Consider the following 22,675-nt stretch of genomic DNA (forward strand, 5'->3'; position numbering starts at 1 on the left):
ACACCCGCCGCCCACCCCCTCTCCAATATGCCACCCTTGCCCCTTGACAGGCAGCCGCAGTTAAATGCTGAAGGAACGGTAAAGGGCTGCGAAATGCGGGAGCCAGGCCACAAAAATTCTCTGGCGGCACATTCGAAAATAATTTTCCAAACATTTTGTAATCCATTTGAAAAACGCCAAGGATCCCCAGAGTGACTGCGTGTGTGTGTAGCTTATAGGTGTGTAGGGGTATAGGTGTGTAGGTGTATGGGTGTGCCGCATACCCATTGCATCGTTACCCGGCATTTCCAGCGCGAACCCCACGAGCTGCGCTGCGGCTGCTCCTTTTTTTCCAGTGCTGCGGCGACAAACAAAGAAGAAAAAATATAGAAAAGGAAATCAGTTTCTTTTTTATTTATTCTTTTTGTAAGCAAACAAACTGTCGGTCGAAATATCAGAGTGAGAGCGAGAGGGAGAGAGAGAGAGAGCGAGAGCGAAATACATATACAAATAAAAGATGCAACAGTTTTTTTTAGGGGGACGAGTCGAAGTCAAGGCAAGGGTTCGCTTTCGTTTATATAAACAATTGTTGTTATATTTATATGAACTACAGTTACACGAATGCATTTTGTATGACTTTTAGCCGTGAGGTATACCCTGTACTCGACTAGGCTGATGGGGTATGCTGACGAGGTCTAGCACAATATATTGTAGAGATGAAATATATTTAAAAATATTTTATGCCAACTTCAGAGCCAGTGGAAGCAAGAGAAATGTCATATATATTACAGGGTATTTTCTAGTGAAGCATATAGTTATATCTACATATCGAATAGCATTCTATCTACTTCTTTGTGCCTCGGCAGACACTTTCAGGCGTTTGTCTATATTCCAGGGTATCTCATAGTTAATTACAATCCCTACACATTTCGTTGATTGCCATTTGGCAATTCAGCCTTTTGTCGGCGTTGACGTTTTGCCTGCTCATTGGCCGGTGTCCTGTGCTCTGTGTCCTGCCAGTTGATCCCTGTTGGGACAGCGAATAACGAAGTCGCGTTGACTTTTTGCTATTAATTAAAAAAACTCGCAGAAATAATACATGCATATAGAGATCATATAAAAAACACATACATATACATACATATATATGCATATATATGCATATTTTTTATTAAAATATGCGCCAACAAAAAAATGGCAAATGAAAATTGTTTTGTTTGGCGTTGCATTTTCCATAGCAAATATTTTCACACCGAAATTTTATGCAATTTTATTTGCTTTTCATTTTGTTAAATATACAGAGCAACATGTGAAATGCATTTTTGCTATTGCACTTTAAAAGTTGGCATCGCATACAGCAATAAATTTGTGTGACCAACCAGAGGGTAAGAGAGAGGGAGACAGAGAGAGAAAATCTAGAGAATATTGCCAAGCTGAACGAAAGTTTCGTGAACATTTAAATATCACTCGAAAAAAGTCGTTCGACTTTTTGTGGCTTTTTCGCCAAGCCAAGTGGTTTAATAAGAGTTTTAAGGCTCTTGATTTTGCCTAGCCAAAAAAGAATGCCAGAAATTCAAAGCAAAAATCTTTGATCAGATTGAGTTAATTATGCCATAAAATATATGTGGTTAGATTTCAGGCAGAAGCCTCGAGTTTCGTTATTATTTCAGACTCACTTGACAGCCTGGGCATTAAATATTAAATTCAATTATTTAAATGTCAAGCGACGGGGTAGAAAAATATGTTGCTTCTGCGCCCATTATTCAGAGTAGCTGTATATTAAGACAGAGCTGGCCAAACAGACGTTACGTGAAAAGAAAAGATGCCGAATCTGAAACTGAAACAGAAACAGAAGCAGAAGCAGAAGCCGAAGCAGAAACAGTAAAAGAAAGAGAAACAGAAATTGAAAGAGCAAAGCAACCTCTTTCAAAGGAAATTCCCTGCAGACTCAAGTGGAAACAAAATAAAGAATAAGTGCTTGTAGTTGTTGTTGTTGTTGTTGCCGTTGCTGTTGCTGGAAGTTTGTAACGCGAAACAAGCAAAAATAGTAGCAAGATTCTATTATTAACAATGCGCCCTGTTCTAAGGCGACGTGCAGATATCCTGGCACTTCATAAACAGCAGCAGTAGAAGCAGAAGCAGAAGCAGAAGGACGTCGCCGACGATGAGAAGAGCAATATGAAACAATGACAGCCAACAATGGACAGCACAACGACAACGACAACAACGACAACAACGACAACAACGACAACAACGACAATGACGACAGCGACGACGACGTCATCATCTTGAATAAAGTGTTGACATCTTTTTGCCCATTCATTGTGTGCCAAAGTCTGTCCGCTGTGGCCGGTGTCTGGCACAGTCTGTGCCAACAATCCTTGACTAACGCTATGCGTCCTTTTTAATTAATTTTACGTACTGCAGCCCACCGAGTGAGCTGTACGCCTGACCACCTACCCGCCCCAGCTACAGCTACAAGCTGGCAATGTGACATGGTCCAGTCAGTCAGTCTCTTAGTCTGGGTGGACAGAATCGAGTCTCAAATTCGTTTTGCATGTAGAGATTGTTCATAAATTTGTTGGCGCCTGTCACGTCGTTCTATTTTGACGCAGTTTACCTCAATGAAGGAAGACAGCATTTGATGCGCCCCAGGATGTGAATGAAGAGATCATGTGAACCGAGCTGGAACACCCAGCACAGGCACAGACACAGCCACAGACAGTCGAAGTAGGAGCAGCAGCAGCAGCAGCAAATCACTTATGCAAATTGGCTTGGCGTGCAGAATTTCATGATTGTTTGCGGGGGTTTGTCTAGCTGAACCCGAAAATCAACAAAATGAATTGAGCAGCTTAAAGAAAGTCTGTCAGCCATGCAGGCAGCTCGGCCTTGCCTTATATGCATGGCCCAATCCATCGGCAGTAAGAAATGTAAGATAAAGGGGAAAATGGGATTTCCATTTGCCCGATTTATTCAGTATTTTATTGGGCTCCCCAGGGAAATCCTTGCCCTCTGCCAGTGCCAGGCGAATCGACAATAGGCCCATAAACAATTGACCATCTCTCTTGACTCTTTCGTTCGCTAGACTTCTGTCTATGCGCATTGAATGTGCTGGCGAATGTGTGGCACCTGCGTTTACCTGCCCGCAACGTATCCTGCTTGTGAGCCCCAAATTAAATACCCATGTGAAGGCTCTAACCGCCAGCGTCTGCCGCGCCCTTTGAGTTATGTGCCAGCCTGTGGCTGTGCTACGTGGGAGTTTGAAGTGTGCCAGAGACCTGTCTCGGATCGCTTGAATTTACACGTGGCGCGATTCATGGGGGCTGCCTTGGCCTCGGTGCGTGCATGAAAATTAGATTTTCAGCCAACAGGTTTCCATTATTCGGCAACGTCTCCAGACCAAATGTACCACGCGCTTTGCTTTGCATAATACATAAATATTTTCTATTTGCGCTAGATTCTAATATGCGGGCGGGACGTCTCTGGTTTGAGGTCGGAGCTCTGTGCTCTGTGCTCGATGCTCGGTGCTTTGGGCTCTGAGGTCTCGGGTCTCAAGTGGAACCAATAGGCAGAGCATAAATAAGCAGCGTACTGCGAGGACTCGCTCTGCCTATTCACTTCAGATATCCTTGTGCCTGGTAGGCTGCCAGGCTGCCACTCACACATTTACCATTCAGACATCATTCATGCGAATGCTGTGAGTGGTGGAGCAGTGAGTGGAGGCTCGTGAAGGAGGTGACTGCGCCAGCAACTCTCATTTTTATTATTTATGTTACTCATTCGCCTCGTATCCTGCTTGTTGATTGCTTTGCGTACACGTGTAGTTTGTGGGCCCAACAGCCAGCCTATATACGACACTGTATACCAAATATATGTACCATACATACATATATATACATATATATACATACATAATACACTTGCACATGGCTCAAGCGCTTTGTTTGCCTCAACGTGTCTCGTCCTCGCTGTCCTCGTCATCGCCTCGACGCGCTAATATTATGAATGGCAATTCATGCATTGTAGCCAGTTGCCAGTTGCCAGTTGCCAGTTGGTAGTTGGTAGTTTCCTTCCACTGCCAGCTGGCAGCTACTTTTATTTTGGCTCCCACTGCTACGTAGAGTTCACCTCTGACACACTCAGTGTGGGCTCAGCCAGTGCTCAGGAGCGCAGCGCAGGTTAGAACTAAAAATAAACGCCCTGTGACACTTCTCTTATGTATTTGTCAGTCAGTACATGAAATCGTCTTGTTGTTTTTCACTCAATTAATATTAATGACAAGAAAAATGTTACAGCCCAGTTAATAGGTAATATATTTTGTGGCTTTCGGGCTAGATTCTGTAAATAATGTATTTAATTTTAATGTATTTAATGTATTTTAATTTTTTTTATGGAATTTGGGTACCGGCTCTACAATTAACGAAAATTAATTTAATTTACATTTTCGCTAAAATGAATATACGCAATTGAATATGTAGAGCATATGCTGAAAATTTCATTGTAATCCATTAAGTAACGCAAAAGTTATTAAATACAAATTTTAGTCGATTCCCAATTCGCGTAGATGCAGCGCCAAGTTGTTTATATATTTTCGAATAGGTGTATTCACATACTCGTGCAAATTTTTGAGCCTCATTGTATCCAAATGCAATTAAATTAAATAATAATTAAAAATAACTAAATCATCAGCTGCTATTTTAAATAGACTTTTGTGAGCAGTGAAGTAACGGTGCTGGTAGAAGCAGAAGGGTTTTGAATGTTGATGAATGTCCCTATTTATTCATTTTATTATTAATAATATTTTTCTTCTTGAGGAACCCGGTTTTATTTAGTCAACAAATTTTATAGGCTTCTTCTGCAGTAAATACCCCATAAAAAATATATTTACACATGCGGACCATTTGGGGTTCAGGGTATAGTCTAGACGAATATCCCAGCTAGTTTTCCAATTGATTTTTTTAATATTTCATATAACAGTTGCTTTTCGAAATTCGTCGAAAACTGAAAAATCGAAATTCTAAAAAATATATTTAGATCGAAAACAGAATGGAATCAATCAATGATGAGCTAGACTGCTGCGCCTTCTGCCTGATGGCGAAGAAAAACGAGGTAATACTCGGGTGCAAGCATTCCTTTTGCTTTGATTGTATGGACGCCTATTGTGAGATAGTGCGCTATAATCGTCGATGTCCAGTTTGCCGCCAATCGTTTACCTATTATGAGAGAAAATATGGCAAGCCGTTGATTGTGGTTGTAGACGAAGATGAGGGCGACTCCACCGAAGATGAGTCTGAGTCCGACTCCGAGGATAGTGATGCAGAATGAAGCAGAGAACTAACGGGTGTCCCTCTCAATAGATGTCAAATATTATTTGTTGTACATTTCATGTTAATATATTTTCCAATTACGTTAGCCAGCTCTATCTCTGCCCCGAGCCATGTGCGAGCGGGCCTGTGTCTATTTGTTCCCACTTCACCTGTTAAAGTGTCAAAGTAGTGTGTCTGTGTGTGGGTGTATGAATATACTTGTGTTTGCATTTGAGGAATTGCTGGAAGCCCTCCGCTTGGCCAGAAGAAAATCTTGCGAAATTGCGGAAAGCAGAACAGGAAAAATAAAGTGGAGCACATACGTAACAAGTCTAGGGGAAACGCTCGCTGCTCGCTGCTCGCTGCAGCCTGATTGCTACTTAAATCTTTGTATTTACTTCATATTAAGCAATATTTCACCTGGCCACACAACCGAGACTTTCACTGTGAATGACAGCCCCCCAATGTGTCTGTGTGTGCGTGCAAGTTGTGAATAAGTTGCGCTCACCCTGTGCGCTTTTATTTGGTTACATTTACGACCTTTTTTGGTCGACTTCACGACAATCCTGAGTTATTTGTTACACAAAAAAAAAAAAAAAACAACAACAACAACAAAACAAGAACAAAAATGTATTGAGGTCAATTTGTTTTGTCATGTTGAAAGCTTCAGGAAAATGCTCCTTTCGCATTAAACCCCCAGCGAGAGCTCAGCATTCTTGTTGTTTAATATTAAAATAAATATTTATTTATTTATTGCTTACCTCGCCCGAGGGCCCAGCAGCAGCTGACCAACTGCAACCTGGCCACTTGGCAGCTCTCCGAGGTGGGCACGGTAATCTATCAGCCATATTGCTCCCAGGCTGTGCCTGTCCAGCATTGAAACCGCTTTCAGGCATTTTTAATATTTAAATAGTTGCCATCAAAATGATTACTTAAGTCTTCGGCAGAGGCCATGCATTCCAAATGAGTTATTTTTACTAAAGGCAAAACCTCTCCACAGCCTTGCTGCCCAATGCCAAAGGCATCTCGTCTCTCCCCTGGGCTGATGTGCGTGCTTAACTCTTTGTTGTTGCAGGTTTACTCTAAAATATGTTGGCCAAGAATATGTGTGTGTGTGTGTGTACGTAGATGGTATTTGATGGAAAGGCAGTGGAAAAATGAGAGGCAAAGGGAAGCAAGCGAATTTCATTAGGTATCACATATATTATGGCAAATAAAATCTCTTTAAGTAATCGTATATAAATCAAATTAAATACCTTTAAATAATTGTGTATAAACATGTTTGTTGGTTCATATTTTGTAATTAGAAATATTTTTGGTTAAAAATATATCATCTAACAAAAATTTGAAATGTTTTGCTGCACTTTCGCAAATCGGCTTAGAGAGATAGATTAAAACAACATGCAAAAATGTTGTCGAGAATAATCCGCTCGAGTCGTGGCAACAAAATGTTTAATAATCTAGCAAAAGAAAAACGATCGAAATTCTTTGCAAGCCACAACATGGCAATAGAAATGATTCAATTCAATTGCAATTCAATATTTGGCTGCTGTTGTAGCTGTTTTTGTTGTTATGCATAAATGAAAACTAATTCGTGAAAATTCTCCATTTTCTATTTACAGTGGCGCATGGCTATGGCAGAGACCAAATGCAAATCAAATCAAACTGAAACAACACGAAAAACCACATTTATAGAGCGAAAAACAAACTGTGGCTAGTGTGCGAAAGAGACAAGAATAGAGAGAGAGCCACAGAGACGGTGTGTGAGAGAGAGAGAGAGAGATGCATACAAATGCAATACAATGAACAATATACAAATATCAAATGCGAACTCGGAAAAGCTCCCCGGCGAAATGAAATACTTATGAAAAGCGCGAAATTACCAAACGCAACGCGAAAACTTTAAGCGCTGACAACGCGAAACGTGCAAAGCACTTTTCCACGGTTCGACGGGGCCAGGTGAGTGGGGCCAACAGCCAACAGCCAACAGCCACCCAACACCCACTGCTAACTGCATAAATAAGGCAGCCAATATCAAAGTTAAAATTATAATAGATCGAGCACCTGCCCCCACTCTGCGAAATGCCGCAGCGCGCAATTGCCACGATGTGCACAACGAAAAAGAACAAGAACTGCTATCAAAACACCAACAACAACAATAGGAGCAACTATTGCAATAACAACAGCGGCAAGGAGTCGTCCTGCTTGCCAGTCCTGTGGGTCGCCCTAGTTGGCATCGCCCTCGCCCTGAACCTGCCCGGCTGCCTTGGCGAACAGCACCCGGCGACGGCTGATGAAGGTGAGTCTAAGATTCCATTTCACATACTATATACAAGTCAGCTGATGGGGTTACAATGCCCTAACACACACATACGCACACACTCTCATCGTTTCGGGCGCAATTCAGCCAGGGGGTGGCATAAATAAAACATTGGCAGCTCCATTGACGGAATTGCGTCAAAACCTCAATTGAAAAATAAACAGCGTAACCGCAAAAACACAAGTCGAAATGTTTGGAAATGGAAATGCTGAACACTGCGCAGGGTTACAGAGCCACGCCGAAGCGAACCCAAACGAATAATACAATAGCAGCAGCAACAGCCACAAAAAAAGAAAAGAAAAGAAAAGCAATTTAGACATTAACACTTTGCTGGAGGGGTTGCTGTGTGCTCGGTCGGAGGTTCGGTTGCATTGCGTTTTGGCTCGAAAATGAGCGTTAAATTAAAAAGAAAATGGGAATAACATTTTGACAGGTTTTACTTTTTTCTTTATATCTGTTGAATAAAGGTTAGTTTGGGCATTGCCGACCCATAACAATGAACTCTCAGTGGCTCAGGGGTGGCTATTGACATAAAGGGCTAAAACATATATGGAGCAGGAGTATAAGCTATATCTTGAGAAAAGTACTTTTAAGAGTTAGTTCTATGCAAATTAATTAATATTTCATGTTTTCTCACTGCAACATTATTATTATTATTATTTTAATATGTACACTATTTTACACACTTGAATATAAACACTCTCAAATGTATAAATTAATATACATATTCAAATAATAGAAAAAATTAAATAATTTATAAATATGATATTAAAGCAAAGTATTGAAATAAAATACTTTCATAGAAAAAATTGAATGGTTAAATAAACGCTTACTGTCCCTATTATGTTACCGAATTTTTTGTAAAGTTTTTATTCAGCGAATTGCTTAATTTTTTTTTTTTTTTTTTTGTTATAATAGACTCAATATAATTTAAATTTACGAAGTATTAAATAGAGTGCGATAGAAAAAGATTGTAAAACAGTAATGCAAATATTCACTGATAATTGCCAGAGCATTCATATGGTTAAAGAGGCTTTAAATAGAAATGTTACATATTATTATATGGCATTACAATTTGAATTACGTAATTAAATAATTGCAGACTAATAAATATATTTACTTTAATAATTTTTTTTCTTTTTTATTTCCTTTTTAATTTAATTTTTTGCTATTATTTATTTATTAATGTATATTTAAAACTAATCTAAAAATTAGTTTGTTATACCATATATTTAAAAAATAAATATATATTTATTTATATATATATTTCTATATATAAATTTGAAGAAAGTTTTCACAATTTCTATAAATTTGAATACTAATACTACTAACCAAAACAAAATTAGTTTAAAGCATATAATTTCTTGGAAATAATATTTATTTATTATAACATAAATATTTTTTATTGAATTCAATTATAAAATTTCAATCAACTAATAAATAAAATGAAATGCTGACAGTAGTCCAGAATTTTCAAAGCCAAATTACATTTTTTTAAATTTTTTAATGTACTTTAGGCTCATGAAGTGACATTTTGTCAAATTTTGTCAGGAAATTTTTTTCAATTTTTGTCTGTCTGGATCTAACTAACACGTATCTGTTACAGTCTTAAATTAAAGTATATAAAAAATAAAATGAAATATCTAGATACAAACTTTTAATGTCTATATATTTCTAAAAAGATTTATCTTGAAAAATATAAAAATATAAAATGTGAAATTGGAAACACACTTTTCCCAAGTATTTTCCCACCTAAGCCTAATTTTGTTATTTTAAATGAATTTCACGCACATGAAATGAAATTTTATCAATTTTCCTGAAATTATCAATGGATGTTTGAGGGTTTCTTTTTTTTTTTTTTTTTTGCTTTTCCGGTTGTGGACTGTTGTTGTCCTTGTTGGTTCATTACGGCACACTACTATGATTAAATTCTATTTGCTCGATTGTGTGTTGACTTTCGGCCTCGACTCTTTTCGAAGGGGAGGCGTAACCTTTCAGGTCAAACATCTGGCATCGAAATACAGCACAAACACGCATACATACGCACATACACATCCACATCCACCGTTAATTACTTTGGTGCTTGGCAAATGGAAATGCACTTTTCGAGTTTGTAATGTTGCGCTTGGCTGGGCCAGCGATTTGTCGATGGTGACAACTGCAACTGTGACCGGGATGTGACTCAGATTCAATTGCGGGGTGGGCTCTAAATTTTCATACAAATCGTCTGTCTAGCATGCATATACATACATATATGTATATATATACTCCTCTTCGAATTGTGCCATGTGTAATTGGATTTATGCTGCCGCTGCTGCCGCTGCTGCCGCTGCTGCCGCTGCTGATGCTGGTGACAAACTGTGACAGTCGTCTCAGGGCAGCCCTCGAATCGCGCTCCATTGACAGCAGTTGCCGTTGTTATCGATGCCATCCACAGCTGATCGTCATTATCGTCGTCATCAGCGTTAAGTAAATGTGATTTAAACTCGATTATTCTCAATTATTTTGTAACATGCATTTCATTTCAATTTCATTCTTAAAATGCCCGAACTCTGTTCCACTTTGGACTGCTCAACCCCTCGGCCCTTTAATTTCTTGACTTTTCCTGCCTTGGGCTTGATTTCATTTCTTTTTTTCCTTGCTTGTATAATTTTCTCTCTCTCTCTCTTACTCTTTCTCTCCTTCTTGTTTTTATTGGTTCACTTGAGTGGATTTCGATGCCTGAGCCTCTCCTCGGACGGTTGCATTTGTTTGATTGAAATTGATTTGATTCCACTGGGGATTTCATTTGACTCTCCTTGCCTTCCTATTTATTTTTCCCTCTTCTTCTTCTTCTTTTTGTAAAACCATAACCATATTGTAGTATTATTTTCAAGTGCTGCAAGTCGAGTTCATTGCGGCTTAAGTGTTAAAGTTATAAGCAGTATAAGTACATATATAGCTCCGATTTCCCCTCTGCATGCGTAATGAGGTTTTTTTTAGCTCTTCAGGCCTGCTTTGAGAAAGATTACGTTGTATTTTTTTTTTTTTTTTTTTTTTTTTTTTTTTTTTTTTTGTGTTCTGTGTACATTTGAGACTTATTGAAGTACTTAATTTTATGTGTGGGAAGAGCGTCTCATAATTCGCCCCCATATAAAGCTGTCTTTATCTTAATTATAAGTGCATCCTCGCTCTGCACTTCATGCTCTTATTATATATACATATACATATTGTGCATCAACTGGTTCCCCCAAGTCCAAAAGCCTCAATTAGCAATCAAGTCTCAAACAGTTTGGACTACATTAAATGCAAAATAGGAAACGTTGTCCTTTTCCTTCGTTTTCGCCAGGGTTCGGGGTCAACAGACCTCCAATTGGCCGACGGCGCTGCTATCTAATCAAATATTCAACCTTTTTTATTTCGTTGAACTGATTTCATGACTGCGATAAGCAAATATCTGCCATTCCCCGACAAATTACTTGTTAACAAGTGCATTTTAATGCGAACGAAGAAAAAATAAAGTTTACCAAACGCCTCAATTTTCCTTTTGGCCAATTTGTGGCATGTGCTTAGCTGTCCGCTTGAACTCCATGCATGTGAGTGTGTGTGTGTGTGTGTGAGTAGCCGCAATTGGAATGAATGTGGCTAATAAAAATAAAAACGAGCCTACAACTGTATTTGCCTGCCCGCTTTTGCTACCCCCACCCCCCTTCACACTTGGGCAGCCCTTGGCTTTTGTATGTTTGGCCAATTGGAATAGAAAATTGACATGGCTTTTTGTGCTCCGCTCTTTGTATTTGTGCACCAGCTGTGCTTGTGGCTATTTTTTTGTGGCTCGTAATGTAATTTAAACATGCAACAAACTATTTGGCAGGATTTGTAGTTTGCACAATTGCAGCTCTACCGACAGGGGAGAAGCGAAACAATTAAATAGCCCCTGGCGCTGAAAGCGAAAATAGGGTCATTTCGTTGCGTATGAATCTAAAAATACCGCTAAATTCGTAAATAATACCAGTTTCAAGGCCAGTCTAAAATAAAACCCCCCACAACGAGCCTTACGGCTTTAACGGGAACATTTACGAAACGTTTTGTTGCCAGGCGACAGGAGCTTGTCACAGCTTTTTAATGAGCCTTTCTATGGTAATTGGATTCCAGGAATTCTTCGCAGATTTAATTTTTCATTTCCCAGCAATTATTGACCAAGAAGCAGAACCAATAAAACAATCTCCATATATATGAACAATTTAAGCGCGCGGAACCACAATAAAGGCAAAACAAGTACATAAATATGTCAGGGTCTCGTTTTGAATAAATAATAAAAACAGATGGAAAAATAAAAATAAAAAGCAAAACGAAAATAAAATAAAATAAAATAATACAAAATAATGCGTTAGGAGAGCGCAGATGTTTTGACACTGAAATAATCCATTAATACAATAAAGAATTTCGCTGCTGCTGGTTTTTTTTTTATACTTTGGCCAGAGGTCAGAGGTCGTCTCATTGTTTTCTTTTGGCAGGCAACTTTGAAAGCCAAATATTTGTACAACAATTTGTATAAATGGTGGCTTTTTTTTTTTTTTTTTTTTTATTTATTTATTTATTTTTTATTTTGGGACACCCGCAGCATCCTGATGCTGATGAAATCAAAACCCTTGACGGCGCTAAGCGCGAACGCAAATAAGCAAAGTCCTGAACGGATGTTGTTCATTTTAATCCTTGATTTCTTGTCCCAATACATATATTGGAAAAAACCATAAAACACACATAGGATATCCCGACCCTTTACGGCCGGCTGCTGCTGCTGCTGCTGCTGCGGCTGCGGCTGCTCCTGCTGCTACGCTCTCTTGACTCTTGACTCACAGAACCTAAGCAAACAATATTGGAACATGGCACCCAAGTACTTGAAAAATTACCCACTCGCAGCAGAATATCCTATCGGAATGGATATGAGAATGTGAATGTGAATGTGCATGTGAATGGTTTGGTTTTGGTGCCTTTGACGCTGCTGTGTGGCATGAATGAAAATGCGGCAAAGCCAGAAATATTTTTAAAACAAATACCAAAATCACAATCACACACACAGAGGAGAGAGAGGGAGTAGGGAATAGGAGAGTGCGGTGCGAGGCAAGGACACGTTCAACACAAAAATCAATGGGCTCAATTTTAAAGCGCTCGAATTTCATGATTCGGCTTTTGGCACACACACCTATCGATGTGCATGCCACACGGTTGTGTCTGAGTGTTAGCTCGTGTGTGAATGTAGCAGCATATACATATACACATGCATATGTATGTACGTATGCTGATGCGCGGTCAAGGCAGGGGCTTGGGCCTGGCTTTGACGTTGGCGATTCATCCGCCTGTTGGTCATACGCCGCCTGCGAAATGGGAATTGCGGATTGCGCATTGGCGTCGGTTGCCTTTTCGATTCACAAATTGTAAATTGGCACTCGATGATTTTCGATTTTCGGTAACTGAATGATGTTCGGAGTTGGTCTTGTGTGCGGCATGTCGTGGGTGGCTTGAGTAGTTCTATACTTATTCATATAGTTTATTTGAAATGTAACAGTAAATTAGAATTAGACATATTAATTGAGAGTAGAGTTGTTGAATTAGTGGAATTTATGCAGTAAATTAGAGTAAATGAGAGTAAAGTTGTAAATGGAATTTATGCGGATTTGGCATAGATAATTGAAGAATTAAATAACGAAAAAACTGAATCTAATCAATAAATCACAAGGATGAATGGTCAAAGCAAATAAATCTCTCTTTTACCTGCATTTATTCAAAATTCAAAATATACAAAAAAAAAAAAAAAAAAAAAAAAAATTAAATACAATTATTTTTTGATTTACAATAATTAAAATAAAATCTAAAAAATTATTTATGGAATTTTTTGAAATTATTTAAAAAACTATTTTTTATTGAAAGTGCTTTAAAAAAAATATATATATACTTTTTTATAATTATTTAAAACACATATTTTTTATTTTTTTGAAAGCGATTTAAAAAATAATATAAATAATAAAAGTCTTTTGCTCAATTAAAATATACAGAATTAATTGAATAATAATTTCAAAAAACTAAAAATAAATAATAATACTTAATTTTTAAATAAACAACTATTTCTAGAAAGTCAAACCACAAATAATAATTTAAATATAACCATTCAAAAAGGAAACAACTTGGGGAAATAGTTTTAGATGCAGAACTTAATAAGAATGCTTATTTGAGGTTAACAACCATTGTTTATTCTCTACTTTAGCAAAGCATTCATTGCTTTGTTTCAAGAATCGTGAATACTTAATGGAAGCAACGAATGCGTTGTCTTGCATATAGATGAGTCAAATTCTTTAACCGCCCATCGTCACATATCGAGTTGTTTGAGTCGTCCTAGACTTTTTGCTTGTGCCTCTCACATATGTATGGATGGATGTGTGCTGGGACTTTCAACAAATTTGGCATTCGTTTTTAATGTACTTGACCCGCCAGCGATAAATGTGAGCTCTGAGAGCTGAGAACCACTGTCAGACGGCTTGCTTCCCGCGCGGCTTCCTGCCTGCCTGCCTGCAGCAATAAACTGGAAAAGTGCAGCTTGGTCCTTTGGCTCCTGGCGGCATGTGGCCGTGACTGTGACTATGTGAGTGTTTGTTTCCATATGTGAATGCGTGTATGTGTGCATGTGTGTGTGTGTCACTGGCATGCTCCATTTATGCGCTGATATAAGGAATTATGCTGAAATCACGTTCCCACACACAAACCAGCAGCAGCACTCGCACCACTCGCACCACTCGCAGCGCTCACAGCAGAGCGCAGCATAAAGAGCCCGCAGAGTTAGAGGATAAGAGCTCGGGCTCTTATCCTTGCAGCACCAGCAGTCGCTGCTGCGTGGAAAATCTCAGCAGGAGCCCCGAAGAAAAGTGCTTCCTGCATAAGCGATTTTCCCTACTTATGGTCTGTATATCTGGGTGTAGGTGTGTGTATGTGTGTGTGTGTGTGTTTGTGCTGCATTCTTTGATGTTTGTTGCTCTTGTCCGTTGTTCTTGCTACCGCCTCGTACTATTTATTTTCACATGAAATGCTTTAATAAACACACACACACATACACATACGCCATCTCTTTCGCACTGTCTGTGCACACAAGCAAATTGTCTGCTTTGCTTACATAACGAAATCGATATTATATCATTTCAGCAAACACAATTTGCCTACGGCGCGCTCATATTTAAATCATTTTCAAATAATTCCAGTCAATGGAATAACGGCATTTATTTATAGATGCGAACAAATTTAGATGTGTATTTAATTAGCTAACTGCATGATTATCCTGAAATTAAAATTGGAATGTAATTGGAGGCAAATCAATTTCAGCTCCCATCCCAAATTCCGCTTAGCGAAATATCTGCGATAGAATCAGCATTTGTGATTGATGCCGATTTTATATTGTGTTAATATTTTGGCTCAACTCTGGCCGCGTGTCCTGAATGTTCGCTCATTTGAGGATATGCTTTGGGTCTGTGGAACTATAAAACGAATTCGCGCCTAGTTTGATGCGAGCACAATTGACGGCAGACACCTTTCGGATGGAAGGTTATGGTTGGTTTAACGACGACACGTTGGCATTTGGTGGTCCTTCGTCCCAATCTTGATTTGGGTATCTGTAGTGAATGCGTCTGTGATTTGGTTAAAATGCCATCATTGATGCCAATCAATCGACAATTTTATGGCTGCAGCATTTTTCCTGTTCTTGTTTTTGTTTTCACTTCTGCTTCTGCTTTGCCCATTCTCAATCACTTGGCATTTGTGTCTGTGGGCTATGACAAATGAAGAGGAAACTGGCTGGCAGGTTACCAATGACTGGGCGTGCCCACAAATCACCTTGCTAAGGATGACAATGACAGTGCCAAAAATCAAATCATTGTCTCCAGCGCCCTCAAATTAACTCTCAACGGAAGGCAGGCGGGCCGTCAGGCAGCAGAAGGATGCTGCGTAATGGAGATTTATCAGTCACATTATCTATCCATCAATCTTGGCGCAAAGCTGGCAATAGGTAAAGGTGTGTGTGCCTGTGCGTGTGCGTGTGTGTGTGGGCTAGGTGTATCGCAATAAAAAGAGTTTCCGATATAAAGTATTTCCTATGCCTAATCTAAGCAGCGCCCCACGAAATTAAATTGTTAGCAAGCAACTAAAAATACAAATCAACTTGTTCCGCCACACGAAAGCGTCAGTCTTTCGGCAATAAAATATAAAATATATAAATTTAAATATCAGCTTATGTCCAGCCAAAGGCCAATTTAATTTTCATGCATATTTAAAAGGCAATGCCGGAAAATTTACGAGTTCATCAAAAGTGTTTGGCTGCGTTGAATATTCATGAGTGCGCAGCCGAAAAAAGACTTAATGCATATTTCAAAATTGTCGAGCAGAACTAAAAGCCAAAAGCGAAAAACTGAGAGCTGAGAACGGAAAACTAAAAAGTGTTAAACTGACAAAAGTCTCGAGCGAGCCGTTTGGTAATTAAGTTAAAAGCGATTCGAGTGAGGCCAAGCCGGAGCTTTTCTTATATTTTTCCTCACTTCACTATTCAATTTGCATATTTGCTGGCAGCTCAATCTTTTTTTGGCTCTCGTTTAGTTTATGTTTATAAGTCTCATAATCTGCTTTAATGGTTTGTTTACTCAATTTCGTGTAGCTTTTTGACATTTCCCGCTCCAAATTAAACGCAAACAAAGCAAGCGATGCACACGCCATATTTTATGGACTCAGCCAGTGGCGAAGATTTTTATTTCGGCATGGCCGGGGTGGGGGTGATGGTTCTAGTCCCCATTTCTATACCCCAGTTTAGTTCGTATTCCCAAGTGCAGTGTTAAACAAGTAAGAAAATTCTAGTCGAGAGTGCTCGACTAGATACTACCCTGAACCCAACAAATAAAAATGCTCATTTAGTATGGCTGAAATTTCAATTTCGATGTATTTAAAAAGTATAAATAAAATACCAAACTCATTTAACAAAATATAAAAATATTTTGAAACAATTAAAAAAAAATTACCATCAGTTGCATCGATCGGGATTCGAACCGCGACTTCTCGATCAACCGTCATGCAGCTAACACACTAGGCCACCTCACTCCTGCTAGTGGCGCTGGCAAAACTCAAATAGATTCACTGCTGCAGCGCCATCTACCAAAAATAAACGAAACTAACTGCTGATGTGATTCTAAGAATCTGCTAGAATAACCAAACTATTAAAAACGCACATAAAGTATAGTTAAAATTTCAATTTCGGTGTATTCAAAAATATAAATAAATAGAAAACTCATTTATGAAAATATAAAAATATTTTGAAACAATTAAAAAAAACTTACATTAGTTGCATCGACCGGGATTCGAACCGCGGACTTCTCGATCGAGCGTCATGCAGCTAACACACTAGGCCACCCCACTCCTGCTAGTGGCGCTGGCAAAACTCAAATAGATTCACTGTTGCTGCGCCATCTACCAAAACTAAACGAAACTAACAGCTGATGTGATTCAACGAATGTTTTTGTTGTAGCTGCTGCACGTGCGTTTGTTAATTGGCCAAATATTTGATTATTTTTTATTAATTTTTGACTGAACGGAATTTAATGAAACTTTCAGCATATGATCTACATATTATATTGAATATTTGAGAAATTTGAAAAAAAGAAAAACATTCACAATTAGCTATAGTGGCATCTGATTTGAACTTGAATGTTTATACTCGATAAAAATATAACGGGATGATTTATCGAATTTTAAAAGCAAACTCGACGTCCGCGCTGTATAAACGGTCATTTTAAAAAAAAATTCAAGTCTCTAGCTCTTATATCTTCGGAAATCGACGCGTTCAAACATACGGACAGACGGACAGACGGACAGACGGACAGACGGACAGACAGACAGACGGACAGGGCCAAATCGACTCAGCTCGTCGCCCTGATCAAGAATATATATACTTTGTGGGGTCTGCCACGCCTCCTTCTGCCTGTTACATACATTTCAACAAAACCATTATACCCTGATTTCCCATTTTCAATGGGTTCAGGGTATAAAAAAAGCGTGGCAGTAGACAAAAACAAAGCCAAAACTTGGGGCGGAAGTGGTTGTGTCTGTCGCCCCTGCCCTCTCCCCACTCCCTCACCATCACACAGAAAAAACCCCTAAACAACGCTAGCACAGACTGAAAATAAAAACTAAACGAAATGCAACGAGAACAAAATAATAATAGGAAAATGCGAATCTGAAAATGGAAAATTGCTGTGCCAGTTTTCTATCGAGGGGGCAGGACGGGTCGGATTTAACCAAAAATTTGTGAGCTGAAAAGCACAACGAAAATATGCACATGAGTTCTATTTCAATTCTACATGACTCGCAGAGGCTTAAATTGCCATAGATATATGTACTAATAAAAATACATAGCCAAATCGGAGAGATATCAACATGTGAATTAAGGCAATCCTGCTTGATTGAGAGACTATTGAAAGAGAATGAGAATGGTGAAGCTCTGAATGACCTTACGGATTGATAGATAATTCGAAAGTGAAATCGATGTTGACTAAATAAACTCACTAAATTGATGCAATAGACTGAGCAATGACTAGCGGTAGACTGATTAAAAATGCTGAAAATATATTTCCACGTTTGACTTGTGATTGAAGTTGGAAAAATGTGAATCTACTGATTGAATAATTGCTTAAATGTTTTATTAGAGCAGCTTCAAATTAATTTTAGAGCTGTTAAATCCTCGATAGTGTCGATGAACATTAATTTTACAATATATCGATAGATTTTGTTCAATGTGAATACATCGTCTCAATTAACGGATAGCTGAATCAACTTATGCAAGTTAACTTTCAGTGGAGTTTGATTTTAGATAAATTTTTTGATCGTATATTTCTTTTTAAAATATTCACAGAATAATCAATACAAATTTAATTGTCATCCTGATATTGCCGCCAGTCTCTGAATCTATAATCTAGCAGATGCAAAATTACTAATTTACAAATCAACTATTAGTAATTCGATTTAGAGATTTAGACATTGCTTTATTTAAATGTATGATATTATTGGTAGGAAAACAAATTTAATTCTTTTAACGATGGTAAGTCCACCGATAAGCCCATAAATGATATCGATGATTGAAACCATCGGTGGGATAAACCATCGTGTTGAATATCTGTCGATGATTTTGCATCTCTAATGAGCTTACGGCTTGGGAATTGGTTGAATGTTAAAAACGTTTTTGAACTGGGAAGTCAAATCGGCATCGACTACATAAATCACAACAGATTGATCATTGATTGGCAGCAGATTAATTAAATATATTGAAAGTAAGATTTATATGACTGATACGTGTTTTAAACTTATAATATAATTAATCAAACCAAAAGTTAACTGAAGCCCAATAATGATTGTTGTTTTGAATAAAGATAATTAAGTTGATGGGTAAGGTAAAATTGGAATGAAAGCTACAAACTTAACTTCATTTTTTGTATTCCTCTTTAGTTTCAATTTGTTGCTATTGGCATAGACTCAAAATTTGAACTAGTGAGTGGCTCGTATTGGATTTGTGTTAAAACCAAACTAATTTACTCCTACTCTATTCTCATCATGGATCCCTGTGATTCACAGAATGCAATCGTTTAAGCCAAACCAGGTAGAAGTACGCACCACCTGCCTAGCAAAACATCCTAGTTTCGATCTAGTTCGGATGCACTGAAAGTCTATCCGCGTATCTGAATCTGTGAGGTCCAATGAGTTATTGCCAGTCTAGCACTCGGCAGATGCCACTGTAGCACTAGGCTGGTAACAAACCAGTCCAGTCCATTGAATTGATTACAGACTGCTCCGCCGAGAGCCATTGAGATATTCCTAATGGGAAGTTAGTTTGCCATTTAAAACTATAACATCGACTCTAATTGATTGACATCGCCAAGAGAAACTTGCTGCTGATTGATAATCGTACAACTTGTCTAACGACTCACTCATGCACACATATATATAAATATATATATTTGTATATGTATATATATGAAATCTGGCATACACTTACATATATGAAATCCGGCCCTCGCAGTCGGCAGCCACCCGAGGGAGTAAACAACAGCTGATCTCGTGTTGCTTGAAATATTCTGCTGGCGTATTTATATACTAAAAGGTGTCTTGTAACCAGCAGCGATTCTGTTTTTATACCCTGAACCCATTGAAAATGGGAAATCAGGGTATAATGGTTTTGTTAAAAGTATGTAACAGGCAGAAGGAGGCGTGGCAGACCCCACAAAGTATATATATTCTTGATCAGGGCGACGAGCTGAGTTGATTTGGCCCTGTCCGTCTGTCTGTCCGTCCGTCCGTCCGTCCGTATGTATGAACGCGTCGATTTCAGAAGATATAAGAGCTAGAGACTTCAATTTTTTTTTAAAATGTCCGTAATTACAGCGCGCATATCAAGTTTATCATTAAAAATCGATAACTCATCCCGATCTTTTTTTATCGATAAAAACCTTGTCGAAAACCAGTTATAAAATTATATCTTCTACACCCTTATTGCTAGAGTCTCCAAATTTTTTTTAATGTATGCTTATATGCAATTTATACAATTTCGGTTTTTGTTAAAATTTACCCCCCACCCTTAAATTCACCCCCTCACCCTCATTTTTGTAAAAAGCGTATTTCAAATACTAGAGACTTGGGCTTTGGAATATACACACATATTCATCATATGATTACGCTCTAAAAGTTTCATTAAGATCGTATGTCTACAAAAGAAATTATTTAACAAATAAATTCTCATAATATTGCCCACACTGCAGCGCAGCCCAAGCGCAGTCGCTGCTTACTGCGCAGTTAGCAGAGCGCAGGCTTATGCGTGCGTGTGGATGCATGTGTATATATATGTGCATAAAAGAAGTGCAGAATGATTAGAATATCAGCTTGGAGGGTTCAGGGTATCTCCTAGTCGAGCAGTCTCGACTGGAGCTTTCTTACTTGTTTCTTTTTTTTTTCATTCAATTCTCCCGCTGTGATTAATTTTTGCTATTCCAATTTTGTGCCACAGCCGCTCGGGGTTCGCCTGGCATTTTTATTACGTATTTCGGCTGCTCCCTCGCACAATGCGACAAGGCGAGGGCCAAACTGACAACTGGCGACTGTTGCTGTTGCCGTTGTTGCTGTTGCCGTTGTTGTTGTTGTTGTTGTTGCTTTTGTTGTCTCTAGTCGAACGCCCATTCATGGCTCCTAAGTGGCCCAATGCGTTTCTCTGTTGTTGTTTTGTGTGCGAGGTTATTAATGATCTACAAATTCCCCAGACATTTCATTTCATTTGAAGTTGACACACAAAACGCATGACAACGAGCGCGGGCACGGGACCACAGCACTATATGATTGCTAGTGTGCGTGTGTGTGTGTGTGTGTGCTTGGAGTGTGGGGTAGGGGAGAAAAGTGAAACCAAATTTTAAAACTGTCCAAACATATCTAGCCAACCAACATATGCCATTCCAGCAAACTTCCATTCCATTCTATGTCATTGCATTCTATTCTATTCTATTCTGTTCGGCTCGGCTCGGTTCGTTGTGGCGCGGCGATAGTAAAATGATTTTGAGTAATTTATTTTATAGTAGCGCTGAAGTATTTATTATTTTGAAAAGCGCTGAACAATGCCGTGATTAATTTGACATACTCCCCCGGCCGATGCGCCGCTCCTGCTTCCACTCCCGCCTGGGTTGAGCGAGTGGCGCAGTAATCCCCGGAAAATTCCTTGCGGCCACGTCCGCCACGTCTGCCACGGCTGATCGGAGCCAGACCATTTCACTTTCTCGATAGCGCAACATATTTGATTTTATGCGGCCCGTGTTATTTATTCGAATCGGTTTCGCTTTGAGCCCCACAAAACATATTGCGGCAACGTGGCCTTTGAAGGCGCAACTCCTCCTACCGGCAGCCCCAACGAAGAAAAAATACGAATCAAAACATTTTAGCCAGCGTCCCCGCCTCGGCTGGCTATAATTCAGAATCAATCGTTATGGTTTTGGCAGCTTGCAAATTTTTCTTTATTATATCATATTAATTTTATGAGTGTTGTTTTTGCCGCTCTTCACAGAGGCCGCCTCGGCAGGCCCCGGCAGCTACTTTATGGCATTTAAAAGATATTTTTCATATCAATGAAGCTTTATTCGGGCAGGCCCAAACCCAGCGGCCAGGACTCCAGCCCACAGGCTGTCCAAAAGAGCAGCAACAAAAAAGAACTTTGCTAAATTTCCTAAAGTCATGCAAACATTTTTTACATATATCGATTTTTTCTTAGTCGTCGGTTATTGTCCCGTTATTGTTCTTGTTGTTGCAATATATATACATGTAAATATTTTTTTTTTTTTTTGCCTCTTTCATTCAGAAATTTTGTTGCGTGCCGCGTCAGGATGGGGGCTGAGATAGAGCTCGGTTTTTGGGCATACATATTCAGGACTTGTTTCAGCACATTTGTTATGACAGGCTCAAATTGGGTGCTATCAAAATTATATATTATTTTGCATAATATCTTCTTTCTGGGCTCAAATTGTGCGCTCCGTGCCTGTCAACGACGTGGCTAGAAGAGCTAATTCGATGCGGCATGGAATTTCATGTTACCCAACGATTAGGCCACAGCACCGCCCGAGATGAGCCGAGAAAAAGGAGGAACAGCAGACACGACTCCTGCCAGTCTCCCACTCGCAGGAGTGACGCACCCGACCCAGCGAGAACAACACGCAGCACTTAGACACTTTATTGCAACTATTTGTCAGAAGGTGTCAGTCCGTGAGTCCACTTCAAAGCAAACTTCCATTTGCAAAGCACTCTCCGCACAATGGCGCTTCCACTTGGCTAAGATCCTAATGGACTAGAGCCGGGTCTGCACCTGCGAGATTTGTGCAACAATCAACGTCAATTGGCGACTTGCTTGCCAGCTTACCCTTACTTACCTAGCCGAACTGAACGGAAGGGAACGGAACGGAACGGAACTGGAGACCAAGTGCGACCCATTTATGAGCTGCCATAAACACGTGTAAATCCCGTTCATAATGAAAAAGTCACGATT

At 39.1% G+C, this 22,675-nt stretch overlaps 1 protein-coding gene and 1 long non-coding RNA gene across 3 annotated transcripts in view; both read left to right on the forward strand.

The window, feature by feature from the left end:
• side-V (sidestep V) overlaps window positions 1-22,675 on the forward strand; it is a 54,080-nt gene that overhangs the window by 9,865 nt on the left and 21,540 nt on the right. The window contains exon 2 of one of the 2 annotated variants that reach the window (XM_018012995.2): window positions 6,908-7,584. In XM_018012995.2, the coding sequence (XP_017868484.1) occupies window positions 7,368-7,584 (217 nt within the window). In that variant the 5' untranslated portion in view covers window positions 6,908-7,367. Of the gene's footprint in view, window positions 1-6,907; window positions 7,585-18,814; window positions 18,936-22,675 lie in introns of those variants that run through there. The other variant, XM_089469547.1, reaches the window with a different exon arrangement.
• Window positions 3,540-5,391, forward strand: LOC149268792 (uncharacterized). The gene is made up of 2 exons (XR_016270449.1): window positions 3,540-5,088; window positions 5,150-5,391. It is a non-coding gene; the product is annotated as an uncharacterized LOC149268792 (long non-coding RNA).

This window comes from Drosophila arizonae, chromosome 5, assembly GCF_054131065.1.
Source record: "Drosophila arizonae isolate 15081-1271.41 chromosome 5, UAZ_ARI_1.0, whole genome shotgun sequence".
In the NCBI taxonomy this organism is placed as follows: Eukaryota; Metazoa; Arthropoda; class Insecta; order Diptera; family Drosophilidae; genus Drosophila; species Drosophila arizonae.